This window comes from Ceratotherium simum, chromosome 33, assembly GCF_057802395.1.
Source record: "Ceratotherium simum simum isolate JZ-2026a chromosome 33, ASM5780239v1, whole genome shotgun sequence".
In the NCBI taxonomy this organism is placed as follows: Eukaryota; Metazoa; Chordata; class Mammalia; order Perissodactyla; family Rhinocerotidae; genus Ceratotherium; species Ceratotherium simum.
The window spans coordinates 611,202-629,697 of NC_141932.1; the positions used below are offsets into that span (position 1 = coordinate 611,202).

At 47.7% G+C, this 18,496-nt stretch overlaps 1 protein-coding gene across 4 annotated transcripts in view; it reads left to right on the plus strand.

Annotated features, from left to right (window-relative positions):
- The first annotated feature begins 1,394 nt into the window (after positions 1-1,394).
- The window catches only part of ZNF606 (zinc finger protein 606), a 36,287-nt gene continuing 19,185 nt past the window's right edge, over positions 1,395-18,496 (plus strand). Inside the window, exons 1-6 of one of the 4 annotated variants that reach the window (XM_087421965.1) lie at positions 1,395-1,813; positions 2,818-2,926; positions 3,991-4,149; positions 4,572-4,660; positions 13,686-13,812; positions 14,066-14,161. In XM_087421965.1, coding sequence (XP_087278091.1) covers positions 2,896-2,926; positions 3,991-4,149; positions 4,572-4,660; positions 13,686-13,812; positions 14,066-14,161 — 502 coding nt within the window. In that variant the 5' untranslated portion in view covers positions 1,395-1,813; positions 2,818-2,895. Of the gene's footprint in view, positions 1,814-1,839; positions 2,927-3,990; positions 4,150-4,571; positions 4,661-13,685; positions 13,813-14,065; positions 14,162-18,496 lie in introns of those variants that run through there. The other 3 variants (XM_087421963.1, XM_087421964.1, XM_014794365.2) reach the window with 3 other exon arrangements.

Here is an 18,496-nt window from a genome sequence, read left to right on the forward strand (position 1 = left end):
CCCTTGGTGAACAGCTCCGTTGAGTGGCCTCCTCTATGCCCTGCCTTGTTCTGGGTACTACAGGCTGGACCGCAGCCCATGATGCCTAACTTTGAACCTACTGCCTGTTGACTCTACCTTTAAAATACTAACACGTCCACAATCTGACCGCTGATCATCACCATTCTGATCCAAGCTGCCATCATCTCCCACCTTGATTACTGCACTGGTTTTACGGGTCACTCTGCTCCTTCCTTCGCCTTCTTAGTCTGGTCTCCACAGAGGCCAGAGTGATGCTTTGATGCGACCACACCCGATCACTGCTCTGCTCAGAACCATGTCATGGCTCCCCATTTCCCTCAAAGCCAGAGCCATCACGATGCCCCTGCGGCTCTCTGCAATCCGGCCCCTCACTGCCTCTCTGGCCTAGCTTGTTCCCTCGACTGAGCGCTGGAAACAAAGGTGGACAAACAAACGGGCAAGGCGAATAAGGAGCAAGGAGGAAGGGGCAGGGGACCAGGGAAGGTCTGGGCGAGGGTTACCCCCAACCCAAGTGGGAAGAAGCCTCCGAGAGGACCCCAACGGGGCGTCAATGGCTCTGCCGCGGGGGATTCCAGGGTCAGCTAGGGCGGGAGGCTGGGGGTCGGGGGTCAGAGCCCACGGGTCCTCTCCGTGCTGGGTGAGGAGGCTTTTCGTCCTCCCCGTCCGTGCTCCTGAATGGCGGCTTTGAATAGCAGCTGCCGAGGCAGAGGTTTCGTTATCTTGTTACCCGCTCAGTAAATGTTGACTCAGGGGGGAAAAAAACCCGCCACAAAACAGGTCGACGGTGACTTATGCTCCCATAAGGCTTTGCCACCTGAAGAGATCTGGGAACAAGCCCCGATGTTCTAAGCAGTAGGGCTTCATATGCGACGAGAGGAGAAGCTCAAAATTAGGTTCCTCATCTGAAAAAGGGTATCATGAACAGCCATTTCCTCACAATTTTGTAAATATTAAATGAAACGATCCCTAGAAGGCGCTCAGGCTTCATCAAGTCCCACTGCTCAGTTCAGCTGCCCTGAGCCGCCATTTTGCGGACGGGAAAACTGAGGCTCGCGGGGCCGCGACTTACCCAGGCCCACTCAAGTTGGGCAGCGGCGGCGGGAGACGGCAGTCTAAGCCCGGACAGTACCGCCCGCCTCGCCGCGGCCTCGCACACCAAACGGCCCAGGCAGGTCCCTGGCACCGCAGAAGCGGGACTCGAGGCGGAGCAGCTGGACCCACCCGCCATGGTGGCGCTTCCGGCCCAACCGGAAGCGCGCCGCCTAGAACTACAACTCCCAGCAGCCCGCGCGGCACGCCTTGGTCGACACCGGGGGAGCGGTCGCCATTGTCCGCGGCCGAGGTGAGGCGGTCGCGCGGGTGGTGGGGATCCTGCAGGCCGAGGGCTCGGAGGGTCGAGAGAACGGGTGGGGAGAGGCGGCGAGGGCGATCGGACCGGCGCGGCGCCTGGGCGGGTCGAGCGCCTGCCTTTCCCGCGCCGGCTTCGCGCACCTGTTTCCCTCAGCCCTCCGACCCTCCCGCCTCCCGCCCGAGCTCCCGGCCGCTCTGAGCCGGCGGGGCGGCCCCGGTGAGCCCTGCACGTCCGGCCTGGGGCCGGGTCGCGGCCGCCGGCCCAGCTCGTCTTTGTCCCTTAGGCCGCGCGCGGAGATCCCAGGCGCGCCGCCGGGCGGAACCTCGGAACGGAACAAAAGCCGAACGAACGCCCCCGGCGAGGCGACCCCGGTCGTGCTGAGCGGCCTGCAGAGAGCGTGGGGCCGGCCCGCGGGGTGGGAGGCCGGGAGCCGCGGACCAGGTAGGGCCGGCCGCTCTGAGCACCGCGTCCGCGTCGGGCTGCGGGGAAAGCTGGGGCGGGAGGCCGCCTGTGAGGCCGCTAATGGGAAGGACCACCTCTCCTTCCCCGGCGGCGGTTCTCGTCCGAGCCGGTCACATGAAGCGCTGAAGGGCGTCCGACGTGGGCTGGGAACGGCCCCGGGTTTCTTTAAAAACGTGCAGTGACGGGAGGACTTTGTCGAGTTGCGGACGTCATTGCAGAATACAGTTTGCCTACTTCGGGTTTGGGCGCAGATCCCGGTGCTCCTGGGGCGCAGTGGGCGTCCTGGTGTTTTGTGCGCACTCGCAGGAGTCCCCGAGCTCTGCCAGTTGGCGCTGGTACCCTCAGAGAGGTCGCGGGGCTTGCACAAAGACCTGGAACCGGGGTGGGGGGGTTCTGGGCTCCACACCAGGAGGACACAGACAGGGTTGGGCCTGGTAGGTCTTGCAGGTGGATTATTTTTTTAAGATAAAATTTACAGGACATAAACTAATTATTTTAGTGCACAATTCAGTCGTTTTGTTGTATATTCAGAAGGTTGTGCGATCGTCACCAGTAATTCCAGAACGTTTTCATTTTTTCCCCAAAAGAAATTCCTGCGGATATGAAACTTCTGCGCCTATTAAGCAGTCCGTCCCCGTTTCTCACTCCCCCCAGCTCTAGGCAACCACTTATGTGTGAAGGTTGCAGGTAGATTTTACGATAATTTTTGTCAAATCAACGAAGAGTTACCTCGACGTTGTGACTGTCTCTTGGGAACCTTTGACAGATTTCCACCCTCTCATCCTGGGTGGTGCTGTTTTCTTAGCTTATTCAAGTCACCGTTTCTTTCCAGGAGGTCTGTTGTGTTTTGACATGTAAACTTTGTTTCCTTATAACGGTCCTCAGGAGTCTCTTGTTGCGCCTGTGGATGGGTTCTCTTCTTTGTTCCCACTGGATCTTCTGTGAGAAAGGACCACTTTTGTCTTTTTCACTTCTCTCACTAGGTTGGTATTGCAGTTGCTCTCCCTATATCACCAAATCCAGTACTCCTAGGCAGGCGCCTGGTTGGTTAATCCTGCGGGATGGCGGCCATCAACCCGTGGGCCTCCTGGGGTGAGTCCAAATCCTGTTTCTTCTGGGCCTTCCCAGCAGTGACTTGCTGTAACCAGGAGTCAGAGCTGGGGAGGCACTGAGGGCTTTTGGGGATTGGAGGGGGTCTCTCTTGGTACAGAATTAGAACTAAGTGAGAAAAAAAACTTGGTTGTTGGTGAAAGGGAAAACTTGGCGTAAAAGACAATGTAATTTTTGTTTATTTTATGGTCATCTCCTGAGATGTCTCATTAGTTCTAAGAGATTTTCTGGTGATTTGTGGGATTTTTTGGAAGACTTATACATACAATGAAAATTTCTGTAGGACTCTAATATTTTTAATTTTATTGTTTTTCATTTATATAGCGCTGGTATGTAATTGAAGAGCCATGTGAAATAGTAGTGTGATGTCAGTGGTGTGTTTTACCTTTAAGTGAAGTTGCATGTATCATCCATCACTAAAGACATCGAGAGTATCTTTCTACAATATTTTGTGAAAATTAGATAATGTTAAACATTTTATCAGGTACCTCTTCAGCCACTTAAGCGGTTCTGTTCTTTTTTTTTTTTTTTTTTTGTGAGGAAGATCAGCCCTGAGCTAATATCCACGCTAATCCTCCTCTTTTTGCTGAGGAAGACTGGCTCTGAGCTAACCTCTATTGCCAATCTTGCTCCTTTTTTGTCCCCAAAGCCCCAGTAGATAGTTGTATGTCATAGTTACACATCCTTCTAGTTGCTGTATGTGGGACGCGGCCTCAGCATGGCCGGAGAAGCGGTGCATCGGTGCGCACCCGGGATCCGAACCTGGGCCGCCAGTAGCGGAGCGCGCGCACTTAACCGCTAAACCAGGGAGCCAGCCCTAAGCGGTTCTGTTCTTAATTGTTCTGTGGCTATATCATACTGTTAAATTTCCTGACAGCGACCTACCTGTGCATTTCTGGTATTAACCTAGCTTGTTATATTGGGATTTTTCACATGCCCTGGGCTCTGTTTCTGCCCAGTAGTGGGACAGAGCTCCTTTCCTTTAGTTGCTAGGATTGGTGTCACAGTGCCTCCTTTCCTTGTCCTAACCTGATCTTCTGGTGCAGGTGTCCTTACAGACGAGTCCTGGGGGATGGCAGCTGTTGACCCGTGGGCCTCCTGGGGTGAGTCAAGAGCCTATGTCCCCACCGGCCACGTTGGCTGCCATGTCATGGCCTCTCCCAGCAGTGATCTGCCATGGCCAGGGATCGGAGCTGGGGAGCCAGGTGCGTTTTTAGGGCAGGGGGGTTCTGGTCCAGATCTGTCTCTGTGCAGAGCTGGATCAAGGAGGGATCAGAACACTCCGCTGGGGGATAAAGCGGTGGTGATATCTCCAGAACAGAGTGCACGAGAATGAATGTGTGGCCACTTAAGGCTCAGGCCCAGAAAGGCTTTGAACAGACACTGCTTCTCAGAGATGGTGCCTCAGAGCAAAGGAGGGACAGTGCAGGGTTTGTGTGTTTAGGCACATTCCTTATCTTCTCTGAGCTTCATTTTCTTCATTAATAAAATATGGAGGTGGATCTCTTCTCTTGACCAAGGGGGAGGGCCAGGATCTGGCTCTCCCTGAACCTCCCAGAGGAAGGACTCATATGGGCAGACTTATAGCAGGGAGAGCTACGTCCGTGACTTCACTTTCCTCCCCCAGCTCTGTGCCCTCAGGACTCTGTCTGGCGCGTGGAGGAGACTCCCGAGGAGGGGAGGAGGGCCACTGGGCTCCTGACAGCCCAGGTCCAGGTGAGATGTGGCTTCTTCTTTTTCCTGAACGGCTGCCCTGTTCCCTGAGGTCTCCAGGTTGCCCCCGGCCATCCCAGTCCATGTGGTTTCTCAGTTTATAACACCGAGAGTTTGGGTAGAGAAGGAATCAACCAGAAGTTTATCGCTTCCTGAGTGCAGACAGGGAGAGGTGAATTTTCCATAACTCAGAGCCTCACTGTCAACTAGCCTTTTCCCGGTCCTGAGCCCCAGCCATGCTGTAGGTTGTCTTGGTGCATGAGGGACAACCCCCTTGGCTGGAGCCCCCTCCTCTTTCCTCCTCCCACCTTCCCTTACGTATTCAGTGCCTGATTCAGCTTCATGCTGTCTTGTGAGCTCTGTGCTTGCCGGGAGGGGAACAAGAACAAATTCGAGCCCTTGCCTTGAGGAGCTCCCAGGGTGGTTCTCTCAGCTGCTGAGGCCTCATGGCCTGCCAGGTGCTGCACATGTGGTTCGGGCCACAAAGAAGCTTGAGACGCTTAGGGAGGCCCCAAGCGCTGAAGGAGCTGAGACCAACTGATACTGTGGGAGGTGGGACAGTCTGCATAGAGGTCACGGGGCACAGAGCAGCTGCGGTCGTTTCGCTGTGGAGAGGGAGGCTGCCCGGGAGACACGACGCACCTGAGTCAAGAGGTGAAGGAGACACATCAGCTGAAGGGGCACAGCCTGGTGAGCAGGGTCTGGCCTCCTGTAATACCACGGGTGGTGGTGGGTGTGCACTGTATGACCGGGGTCTGTGTGAAGACTGACCCCAGTTAGAATTTAGGCTAGAGAGGCCAGGATGAACTGAGCCAGGCCCTGAATGTCTACTGCAGAGCTTGCGCTCCATCCTGGTGATAATAAGGAGCCTGAAAAGTGTTGGGAGCAGGAGGTGCCAGGTCTGCAGTGTGGCTGGAAGGATGCCCCTGGCGGGGGTGTGGGGAGAAAGGGGACTGTGGGAAGCAGGCTGGCGTTTCACGCTTCTGTCTGACAAGGGCCTGGGAGCAAGATCTGAGAAGTACCAGGGAGTCGAAGCAGGAGGACTTTGTGACTATAGGGGCACAAGGGTGGCTCCTGAGAGAAAAGGATAGCAGAGTTGATGATACTGGAGAGGTGTCATCTCCACCCCCACCCCCTTCAGCCTACTCACTGGAGGCAGCCACTTCAGAATAAAATTGGGGGGCCAGCCCACTGGCGTAGCGGTTAAGTTTGTGCGCTCTGCCTCACCCGGGATTCGCAGGTTTGGATCCCAGGCGCAGACCCACACACTGCTCGTCAGGCCATGCTGTGGCAGTGTCCCATATAAAGTAGAGAAAGATGGGCACAGATGTTAGCCCAGGGGCAGTCTTCCTCACCGAAAAAAAAAATTGTTTTGTAATAGCTTTATTAAAATATTATTCATATACCATAAAGCTCAAACTTTTAAGATGTACAGTTTAGTGGTTTTTAGTATGTTCACAGACTTGGGCAACCATCACTAGTATCTAATTCTAGAACATTTTCGTCACCCCCAAAATAAACTATATTCATGAGTGGTCATTCTCCATTCCCCCATCCCCAGCCTCTGGCAACCATTAATCTACTTTATCTATATATTTGCCTATTCTGGATATTTCATATAAAGGGAATCCTACAGTATATGGCCTTTCGTGTTTGGCTTCTGTCACTTAGCTTGTTTTCAAGGGCCATCTATATTGTAGCATGTATCAATATTTTATTTCTTTTCATGACTCAGAGGCAGCCATTTTTAACTTACTGTTTTCAGTTTCTTAGGGTTATCTCCATATTTCTAGATGGGAGATTTTCCCTAATTCATCAAATTTACATTTACTTAATTAACTCTCTGCTATGAAAGATAAAGAAAAATAGTTTCGTTACTATATTTAGGTCTTTCATTTATAAGTTAAAATAATAAATCAAGCAAATGTGAGATACTGTGATATAAAAATATTAATAATGTCTCTACTTAACTTCATGTCTACCCCCAAATTTAAAAAAAATTAATGAAACCTCCCAGTGTCAAAGCTGACTGGTGAAGTGCATCGTAAGTACGCAGTCCCCACATGGCAGCGTCCCCGCATGGCAGTGCTGCTGTCCCGGGGAGGCAGAGGGCCTGCACTGGATGATGCAGGGTGGTGGTTGTCTGGCATCAGAACTTGGGCGACTGTGATGTTCGCTGCTGTTACAACGTGCAGTCATTTTTAGATCCTGTAACAGAGTCAGCAGTGAAGCTAGGCTAGGCTGAAAGATGGGCCCTCAATCAGTCGCTTGGGAACAGAAGTTAGTTGTAATAAAACGCTGTGAAGAAGCGCTAATAACCACAGTTCTGCATTTTGCTGTGAATTTATGTGAGGGTCTCTGAGAATTATTAGAGTCAACGCTGAGAAAATAAAACGGAGAATTAAAATAACAACACCTTCCCATGTCTGAAGAGTTGTGATTTCTGAGAACATGCCCCTGGCCCCGTCCCCATACTTTGGATTTTTCCCTGTGGGAAAGACAAGATTGAATCATGTGAGTTTTGTATTAAGCAAGGTCTTCAGGAACACAGATGAGAGCCCAGTATCTGTCTAAATTAAGGATTTTTTGAAATAAAGCATTCACCTGGTGAAAACATGAAGTGCTGTCATCCCTTGTTATCTGACTAGTCCGTGCTGGGAAACATGTCGGATGGTGAAGTTTCAGCTAGCGGGAGCCCAGATCCTATTATTTTGAGGAATAGGGAAGATAAAAATAATGTCCCAGCCTGTCTAAAAACCCCTGCCAGCCTCCCCAAATATGGAAATTCTCAAACCCCTTAGTAACAATCCATCACCGATTTCTGTGTGATAAACATATTGTGCACATAAAACACTAATAATCTAATACTCTCCACCCATCCTTGGTTGTCTCCAGGATGTGCACAGTCTAGTTACATTTTCCTTCTTTGCAAAGAGATTGCACTAAAATATTAATAATGAAATTCTGAAGATGCCAAACAGGCCGTCTGAATTTCCCCAGGTTCCATGAATAGGCCGACTGTCAGAGAATTCAGGTAATGCATGAGCAGTTGGATGAGATCCTGTCAGGCAAACAGCTGAGCCGCAGCTCAATATCCTCTACATCTTCCCTCAAACCCTCCCATGGCTTAAACGTGTGGCTGATGTGTTAGCAGATTCCATAAAGTGCCTTAGAATGCCTAGATAAATGCTTATACATGTGTACAAAGTGATATATGCAAGAATGTTTACAAGAAGTGGGGTGAAACATCTTTGCAAGTCCTAGCAGATGATGTTTGCGAAGGGCAGGTTCAGGTAAGGCTTACCTGTGGAACGGAAGGGCTCACTGCTCCCTGGGAGTGAGGTACTCCTCTGTCCTGCCCGCTCACCCAGAGGCATCAGGTAACATTGAAACCTGCGTTTCCCTTCCTAGCCCAGAAGGGTCCCTCTTGTCTCCATAGCTGGTGAGACTGGGTGCCTGTCTTCTGCCATGTTTTCCTTCTGTTTCGTCTCCAGGCTTGGTTTTGCATTTTCTTTTGTATCCCTGAGGCCTCCATGAGTTGTGGACCCTGATGGGGGCATTTTTAGCTGGAGGTCTTTTTTCTTCCTGTTTGGCAGTCCATGGGCCATTCTAGATTGATAAAAGTCTCCTTCAGTTCTGGAAATATTTTTTATTTATTTAAAATTTTATTTTGACAAATTCTATAATTAGAGAAAAGTATAAAAATCAAGCAAGCACGGTCCCCACCACTCTGAATTAACAGTTGCTAATGTTTTGTCGTATTTGTTTTCCTTTTTATATATAATCCTCAATCATGTTCTCTTCCCACCCTTCCTCAGAACAACCACTCAGGGTGTGTACACAGCTAATCCATTTTCATACTCATAAACTACATAGACATACCATAGGTAATAATATAGTTCTATATATTTTTAACAATGCCTTTTCTACTTGTAGCTTTTCTACACTCAAGGTCAACTTTGTGGTCCATCCACGTGGTAGATACAGGTCAAGTTCATTCCCATTGCCCCATCAGAGAAGTGCACTCTACTCATGCCTTCTGTGGATAGGCTTGGCAGGCCGTCCTCCCGCCCACCATATTTGCAGTTCCAACCAAAGCTGTGTGGACGGTCTTGTGGTTTCACTTTCTGCACACACAGAAGTGTTTATCTAGGCTTACACCTAGAAGTGGAATTTTGCTAAATTTTAGGGTGTTTGTGTTTTCAATATGACTAGCACTGCCGTGTAGCTCTGAAGGGCCAAAGCCACTTGTCACTCACTGCCCTGGGAGAAAGTGCCCATTTCCTGCATCTTTGCTTCCACTTGACCAATTTTTGCTTACCTCAAGACCAAAAAGGTATAGTGTATTTTAATTTGCATTTCCTTGATTGCTAGTGAGGTTGAAGATCTTTTCATGTCATTATTGGCCATTTGTATTTCCTTCTCTTTTGATCTCTCCCATACGTAAATCTCTGTAGAGTCTGGCTTACTGATGTGTAGGCATTTTACACGCATTCTGGATCCTGATTCTTTGCCATATATGAATTATCTTCTCCCAGTCTGTAGTTTGTCTTAACTCTGTGGTGTCTTTTATCAGTCAATTTTTTGGTATATATTTGTCAAACATATCTATCTTTGTTTATGGCTAGGGTTTTTGTGTCTTTTTTTAAGAAGTCCTGTATTTAAAATAAAAGTTCTATCCTGTCCTTTTCCTTTATATTCTCTTTTTGAGGTCTTCTGTTAGATGATGGATGTCCTGTTGGACTGCTGTGTCTCTAATCTCTTCTTCATATTCCATGTCCTTTTCTTGGTGGGGGGTGGGGAGCCCAGCCATCATATTCTCACCACCAGAGAACTCTTTCTGGGCCCTTCTCTTACATGCTAGGCCTCCTGAAGCAATTGCTGTGTCTTCTATCTCTCCTTCATAGTTTATGAATTCTTTCCCATTCTCTCAGAGAGCTTCTCTTGTATCATCCTGTCCTCTTTTATACTGAAATCTCTCCAATCTGAGAATTGGAATTACAGCTCATTGAAAGTTAGATGCAGCTGCTGCCTGGATTCCGTGTCCTCTTAGCCACCGAGTTCAGTCTCCACCTGAGCAGCAGGTGTTCCTCAAGTATCCAGGGTCCTCTGGTCTGTCTGTATTTATCAGGAGAGCTGTGAGGCTGTGTTTGCAAGTCCTGCTTTGCTGTGCCTGAGCAGGTCTGGTGGTCTAGTTCCTGATTGGCCTGCCTCTTTCCCTGTCTCTGTCTCTCTCTCCTGACAAGTCTCTAAGCTCCATGGGCCTGGGTGGGCCAGGGTCACCAAGTCGGTTCTGCTTCCGGTTTCCTGGGTATGCCGCTGGCTGTTGGACCACGGCCTCCCTTCCCCTCTCCCTGTGTTGGGCTGCAGAGGTCTCAACTCCATGTTGCCGCTCACCTGGGCAGCCTGAGAAGCCACACTCGAGTCTGAGAAGGGTCCAGGGAGCTTTGCCTGGGTGTAAGTGCAGGGCTACTGGTAGTGCTGCCCACAGGTGGAGTGGCTGGTGGGGAGATAGGCAACTGGCAAAGCTGTCCCAAGTACAGACCTTCACCTCCTCTGTTTTCCCCCTGACTCGCACAGCTGTGTTCACTGTATTATGCTCAGAGCCCAGAGCCTCTCCGGGAGTCCTGCTTCCACTGCAGCCTCTTCTGGTTTGGGGCTGGGATCTCCTCTGCTTTGTGTCCTTGCTCAGCCACGCTTTCATCTGCTCCCCATCTTGCAGGAATGTGTGGAACCCCGTTTGCCAACGGCTTCTTCACTGGCTGGGATATTTCTTTTACTTTTTTAAAAAAAGAAACAAACTTTCTTTTTTTTCTCTAATTTAGGAGATTTTTAAACCCATAGGTAGAACGTCAATCCTGTTGCTGCTGTAACAGATTACCACAAACCTAATGGCTTAGAACAACATGAATTTATTCTCTTGTCCCAGAGCTCAGAAGTCTAAAATGGGTCTACAGGGCTGTTCCTTTTGGAGGCTCCAGGGGAGAATCTGCTTTCTTACTTTTACCAGCTTCTAGAGGCACCTGCCTTTCTAGGCTCAAGGCCCCCTCCTGCATCTTCAGAGTGCATCACTCTGACTGTTTCCATTGTCACATCTCCTTCTCTGACTCTGGCCCTCCTGACTCCATCTTTCACTTATAAGGACCCTTGCGATTACACTGAGCCCACCTGGATAATCCAAGATAACCGCATCTCAACATCCTTAATCACATCACTGCAAAGTCCCTTTGGTCATATTAAGGTAACGTTACAGGTTCTGGGGATTAGGATGTGGACATCTTTTGAGGGGCCCGTTATTCAGCCGACCGCAGACACCCATGTTCACTAGCTTTAGCAGCTGTCAGCTTTCAGTCTTTCTTTTCATCTATTCCAATACACAACCTTTTTTTTGGAAAACAAGTATTTAAAGCAAATCTCAGATATTATATTGTTTCACCTGTAAACACTACTGTGTGTATATTTAAGAGATGCATACCTTTTGGAAGATAATGATGGTAACTTTTGCACACCCAACAAAATTAACAAAAATCCCTTAGCTTTACCTAATACCCAGTCCACGTTCAGGTTTCCCCACTTGTCACCAAAATGTCTTTTATGGTTGGTTTTTTCAATCAGGATCCAAACAGGGACCAGACATTGCATGTGTTTCATGTGCTGAAGAAACTAGGTCGCCTGTCTTGGTTTGCCTCATTTTGCCTTTGGGATGTCATTGGATGAGTTCCTCATCCCTCCATCTCCTGTAAGGTGCTAGTTGGGCTAGAGACTGGAGTAGATTCAGGCTCCTTTTTGGCAAGAATACTTCATAGGTGGTGCTGGGTCCTCCCTCCTTTGTTGCAGCAGTGGGCACAGGCTCTCTGGTTGTCCCATTTTCAGATGATACGATGGATTAGTGGGTGCAGGTATCATGAATTCCCTGTCTGCCTTCCACCTGTGGTTAGCAGTCATTGGTGATCACTGCTGGTGTCCCCTAATTTGTTAGAGTTGCAGAATCATTCTCTCATGATTTCATTCCTCCTGTGTCTGTAAGATGTGGTTTTTCTAGTCCCTTTTAAAAGTGTGTATCGGGATTCCATTGGGGTCTTGGGATGAGTGGGAGGTGAGCTTGTGGCTCTGTCCATCAGCTTGACAGCTGCCAGGGTGTGGGTTTTTGGACCTTGTTGAGTTTGAGGGAACTTTGAAGCCATCTGAGTAGATGCTACCCTCCGGGGAGATTAGGTAGCATGAGATGAGCGCAGGTCCAGGAGCATCCCGGGCAGTAAGCACAGCCCCCCAGCCGGGCCCCCGGGTGTGATCGCTCTGTGAAAGTGCTTTGAGCTTATAATTTGTGCACTTTCCGTCTGAATGTTACATTTAAATTAAAAAGTTTACCCCAGGGCCGGCCCCGTGGCTTAGCGGTTAAGTGCGCGAGCTCCGCTGCTGGCGGCCCGGGTTCGGATCCCGGGTGCGCACCGACGCACTGCTTCTCCGGCCATGCTGAGGCTGCGTCCCACATACAGCAACTAGAAGGATGTGCAGCTATGACATACAACTATCTACTGGGGTTTTGGGGGAAAAATAAATAAATAAATAAAATTAAAAAAGATATTAAAAAAGTAAATAAATAAATAAATAAATTAAAAAGTTTACCCCAAAACGTAGAAGCAGCAGCCATTGAGGGAGCTGAGGCCTGGGTAGGTCTATAACGAAAATCAAGAAATTGGCATCAAATCCAAGGTTGGGGAGGGTTTCACCAAGGCAGCTTGTGATCAGCAGTTTTAAGTGCTTTTCAGAGTAAGGGAATCAGTTCTGATTCCCAGTTCCAGAGCAGATGGAGGGGGAGCAGTTCAGACCCACAGAGTAAAAGTCAATACATTGAAGACCCAGCAACGAGGGCTGGCCCTGATCAGAGTTGACAAGCTCAGTTTATAAGCCATGACTAGCAGGGACAGAAAGGATGGCCGTGGGAAAGGCCGCATGTGGGTAGAAGAGAAGTGATGTAGCAGGCTGTGAAGGGGGGGTCGAGGTTCACAGGACTCTGGGAGTGGAAACACACTGCACTACATCCACCTCTGCTCAGCAGGTGTGTGTCTTGGGTGGATTCTGTGCTGACATGGAGGTAGACCAGAAAGCAGGCTGCCAGTTGGAGGGGAGCACCATAGTGCACAGACAGGCCAAGAGGGGGACCTAGGTGCGAGCAGGGGCTGTGGGGTTTGTAGCACATCACCAGTGACACACAGCTCACTGCCTTCCACCACCACGAGGGAAGGCATGCCCCCTCCCCACCCTGGAAATGCCCAGACACCTGAGGCTCACGTTGATGGCTTAAAAGGACTGTAAGGGATACAGTCATTGCAAAAATCAGACTTAGGTTATAATCCATCTTCCCCTCTAGTTGTCTAGTGAGTATTCCTGGTTGTATTTTTCCTAAAAACATAGTTTGGACTTTCTAAAACTCATATGCTTTTGATGGCAACTGTAACTGATTCTCCTTGGCCCGGGGTGCTTTGCTCAATCCTGTCTCACCCTTAGCTCCAGTCCTTAGGACAAAGAGGATCTGGGAATGGAAACTTCCCTGCTGTGGCCAGGAAGACAGCCTGTGAATGTTTACATCACCCTTCTAGGTCCCAGATCCACATGCTGAGCAAAGATTCCAACCCCCAGGTCTCTATTCTGTGACCATTGCTTGTCATCTGCGTCCACCCTGGTCCTAGCCCTTATTAAATGTCTGCATCTCCATAGAAGAGGGCATTGCCCTGGTGGGAATCCTGTCCACACTAGCCATTGTTACTAGAGTTGGGCAGAAGTCTCAGAGAGACCTGCTCATCTTTGTTGTGGTTACTGTGGGCCCAGGTATCTAATTCCCTAAGAGTATATCCCAAATGCAGGGCCCTGGGTGGCTCCCAGTGAGACTTGACCTACATCAGTCAGAATATTGAACGTACCCAATTCCTCTACATCCCGTCTCCCAGGGCTGTCAGCCTCACTCCATCCCCAGAAAACATTGCAGGTGGTGGCCCCAGGCTGAGGAGGAACATGTGTGCTCTTTTAGGAACCAGTGACCTTCAAGGATGTGGCTGTGGACTTCACCCAAGAGGAGTGGGGGCAGCTGGACCTGGTTCAGAGGACCCTGTACCGGGACGTGATGCTGGAGACCTATGGGCACCTGCTCTCTGTGGGTAAGGCGGGTGCTGCCCCAGTAAATTAAGCTATTCCCATTGCAGTACCATCTGCTACTCTGTTAAAGCTCATGGGGGCCTCAGAAGGTCTGAGATGATCTTGAGCCCTGAGGTTCAAGGACAAAATTCCTAATGCTTATAAAGCATGAAGTGGGAGGGACTGTGCTTATACTGCCCAAGGGAGAAGTCAGAGAGGATCAGGCAAGGGAAGCTCATGTGGCTCCACAAGCCCATATTTTTCCTCCACACATAGGGAATCAGATCGCCAAGCCTGAGGTCATCTCCCTGTTGGAGCAAGGAGAAGAGCCATGGTCGGTGGAGCAAGCATATCCTCAAAGCACTTGTCCAGGTGAGAGCAGGCCACAGTTGAGAGTGAGGAACTTTCCTCCTAGCCCTCCTTGTTTGAGAAATGGGCTGAGGCCAAGGGGAGTTACCGTCCTCAGAGACCTTCACAGTTCCCTCTGAGAGCTTTATCCCTTGTGTGACGTTTTTGCTGCTGTTGATTCAGAGCATAGATGCCCACCCTATTAACAAGGTAACAGTTTTTGTATGCTGTACTTTCCCTCTTCACTATCCATTCTCAGTGATGCTGCTCATATTCTCTGCTGTCCCCTTCTCTAAGATGACTTCCCATTCACTTACCTGCTTTTTAGTTTTTTCTTATTTCTTTTTTTGCCAAACTTGTAGCCTGTAGCCACAGACTCTTCTTTAAAAAAAGTTTTTTTATATAGGTAATGTAGTCACATATTCAAAAAACTCAAAGCTACATAAAATGTGTAAGCTGAAAAATCTTGTTTATACTCCCTGCCATTACCCACATTATTCTTAACCACCACCCCCTCCACACACACGTAGGGTACACGCATACACACACAGCACACACAGGTAATCACTTTTCCTTTACTATGAATTTTTTAGATATTTTCTTAATGGTTGCCCTAGGGATTATAATTAACATCTAATTTATAACAATCTAGTTTGGATAAATACCAATTTAAATTTTTTTTTTTTTTTTATAATTTTATTTATTTACTTTTCCCTCAAAGCCCCAGTAGATAGTTGTATGTCATAGTTGCACATCCTTCTAGTTGCTGTATGTGGGATGCGGCCTCAGCATGGCCAGAGGAGCGGTGCGTCGGTGCACGCCCGGGATCCGAACCCGGGCCGCCAGCACGGAGCGCGCACACTTAACCGCTACGCCACGGGGCCGGCCCCCCATTTAATTTTGATAGTATATAAAAACTTTGCTTCTGTATAGCTCTGTCCTCCTCCTTTTATGCTGTTATTGTCACAAATTACATCTATACCTTGTGTGTCCCTCAACATAGATTTATAATTATTGCTTTATGTAGTTGTCTTTTAAATCAGATAGAAAAAGAGTTACAAACAAAAAAATGTGTTTCTACAGTCTTGTTATATTTATCTATGTAGTTACCTTTATTGGTGTTCTGTATGTTGAGTTACTGTCCAATGTCCTTTCATTTCAACCTAAAGGACTCCTTGTAGCATTTCCTGTGAGGCAGTTTTGCTAGCAGCAAACTCTTTCAGGTTTTGTTTATCTGGGAATGTCTTGATTTCTCCCTCATTTTTGAAGGATAGTTTTGCCAGATATAGAATTTGTGATTGATGGTTTTTTTCTTGGCCCTACGGTTTCTGATGAGAGATAAGCTATTAGTCTTATTGACAGTCCCTTGTATGTGATGAGTTGCTTCTGTCTTACTGCTTTCGGGATTCTCTCTTTGGCTTTGGCTTTTTACAGCTTAATTATGGTGTGTATGCATGTGGCCCTCTAGATTCCCAGGAGTATGTCAGAACTTTTCAAACCCCCATGAACATTTCACTCTTCAGCTTTTCCTTTCGTTTTTTTAGTTTGTGTATTGTTTGCCCCAACTGTTTTCCATCTTCTCAGACAGTGGCAAATTTAAATCATTGCCTGTAAGTGTTTGACAGATCCCTGCTCCCTTTAGGCTTCTAGTGCTGTGTGAGTGCCCGACAGGCCTTTTGAGTGGGGTCTTCCAGGGAACCACTAAATACATCCAATAATGACTGTTCTTTGGGAATGAGGCTTTGAAAAAACTCCAGCTTTGTCAGCTCCCCCAGCACCAGAAATATGGGTTGTTATTTTCCAAGGCTATTGCTGAGTTCAGGAGCCAGAGATGGGACTAGGGTAAGTTAAAATGCCACCACAGAGCTCACTGTTGTTATTTAAATTCAGCTGTTTTTCTTGAATAAACTCTCCCTGGGTTGCTGCAAGGCTTTGATTAATTTATAGGATTCTGGAAAAATAGATTCTGACAGTTTTGCCATTTTTTTGGTTTTATGGAGCAGTGAAATTTATTTTGCCATTTTCACTGACATCCTGCTCCAGGTGATCACTTTTAGTAATTTCTATTGTGTGTTTCCAGAGTTTTTATGCAACTGCAAGGATATAGGAATATGTAGTTACTTTTCACCTTTCCAAAAGTAGACTAGGATACACACTGTTCTGTATCTTGCTGGTTTTAATTTAACAATGTGCCATGGGCTCTTCTGGAGTCCTGAAGGTGGACATCTTCCCATCCACTCTAATGAAGTGGGCTTTTGTGGAGTCTAACCAGTTGCCCCCTTTTTAGATCTGAAACCTTCCTCCAGGGTCTCATGAATTCCTGTAACTTTAACTTTCCCACCTTGGTGCTGACTATTCCAAGTCACCATCCTGAGCCCTGTGATTCCACCACCTCCATCCTTACACTTCCTGCAAATCATCTCAGCTGTCTCCTTGTTCTTGATAGAACCAAGAATCTCGTCTCTTCCTTCTAGATTATGTTTCCTCATCTTCCTGATGTATATCTCTGGTACCAGGCTTCCATGAGTACCAAGCTGGAAATTGAGAAGTTATCTTGACTTCCTGCTCTTTCCTCTCCAAGAAGTAATCTCTCTTCTAACTCTTGAGATTTTCTTCCTTTGAAATGTCAGCTATGTCGTTCAGCTTTTACCAGCATCACCCTCAGGCCCCTTGCTCATAAAATTCCAGCTCAAATTGATGAGTAAATTCTTACTTGTTATTAGCTACCTCAGGTATTACTTCTAGATTTATCTCCCTGAAATGTTCCATTATGAGGTCTCTGTCAATAAACCTACAGTGATTAGAGTTGCCTTTTAAATAACTCTGACCAGATTTCAAGACCTTCCAATTTTTTCTATTATTTTTCTCATTTTCTGACTAGTTCCTGCAGTTTACTCAGCTGGCATCCTTAATGTCCTCCTTATATGTCAGTCACATCATGCATGCCATTGCTCATGCATACTAGCAGTCTGTCTGTATTCGAGCCATGCTTGAAGGCTGAGTTCATGGCGTTTCTCCTGTGTGAAACCTCCCTTGATTGCTTCTGTTGGTGCTGATCTCTTCCAACCTCCCACCCATTTAGCATCTACAGCCCCAGTGATATATTGTGTGTGTTGTTCATAACTATTTGGTATGTCCTCTCATTAGATAGATTCTAACTTTCAGGTGGAAGAGACTGTACTTTCTTGTCTCTGGTGCTGGACACTCAGGCCACAAGTACTGAGTGCGTATAAACTTGGACAAGAATTGTTCATTTGGTCAGTGCGTTGGTCAGCGCGTTGGTCAGCTACCATTTTTTAAAGTTTCTACTGGAAGGATTCAAAAGCTATATGAAGATCATTCCCTAACTTCTAGGAGCTAAGCTTGAAATTGGTAATAAATGCCAGTTCTTGAGCTGAGTAGAGCCTCTGTTGTAATGGACTTGGGTAGTAAAAGGGGAAAATGGTATATAGTGAAGAGAGAAGAAAAACCTGGAGAAAGAGGACAAGGGTCTAGGTCTTGTTGGGTCCTGAGGCTTTAGACCCTGTGGTAGGCTGAATAATGACCCCTACTGCCATCAAATGTCCACATCCTAATCCCTGGAACTTGTACCACTTTTGCCATATGGTACCTTATATGGAAAAAAGAGCCTTTTAGATGTGAATAAATTAAGGATCCGAGATGGAGAGATTATTTTGGATTATCTGGGTGGGCCCATTATAATCACAAGGTCCTTATAAGAGTGAGGCAGGAGTGTCAGAGACATGGAGAGGAGATGTGATTGACAGAAGCAGAGGTTGGAATGATATGCTTTGAAGAGAGAGGATGGAGCTACAAGCCAAAGGATGCAGGCAGCTTCTAGAAGCAGGGAAAGGCAAGGATATGGACTCTTCCCCTAGAGGTTCCAGAGGGAAGGTACCTTGATTTTAGCTCAGTGGAAACTATTTGGACTTCTGACTTCCAGAATTGTAAGATAATAAATTTCTGTTATTTTAAGCTGCTGCGTGTGTTGTTATTTGTTACAGCAGTAATGGGAAACTAACACAGACTCCTTCAGTTGTTGGAGGACTGATACTTCAGCAGTAATGACAGGTGGCTTCCATATATTGAATTTGCCAGACATTTCACTGGATTCACGATCTCATTTAATCATCAGAAAAGTCCTGAAAAGATAGTGGCAGAGCCAGTGTTTAAATACAGATTATCAGGCTATAACCCCTCTGTCTGTTTCATCACAGTATGCTGTCTGTCATGTCTATATCTCTTGTGTCATTGCTCTACAAATGATTCTGTAGTCATTAGAAGAATTCTAACTTTAGAGGTGTCCTTAAAGCATGATGATTTTTGCCCTTTGGGCTGATGAATTTTGTGTCATTGACT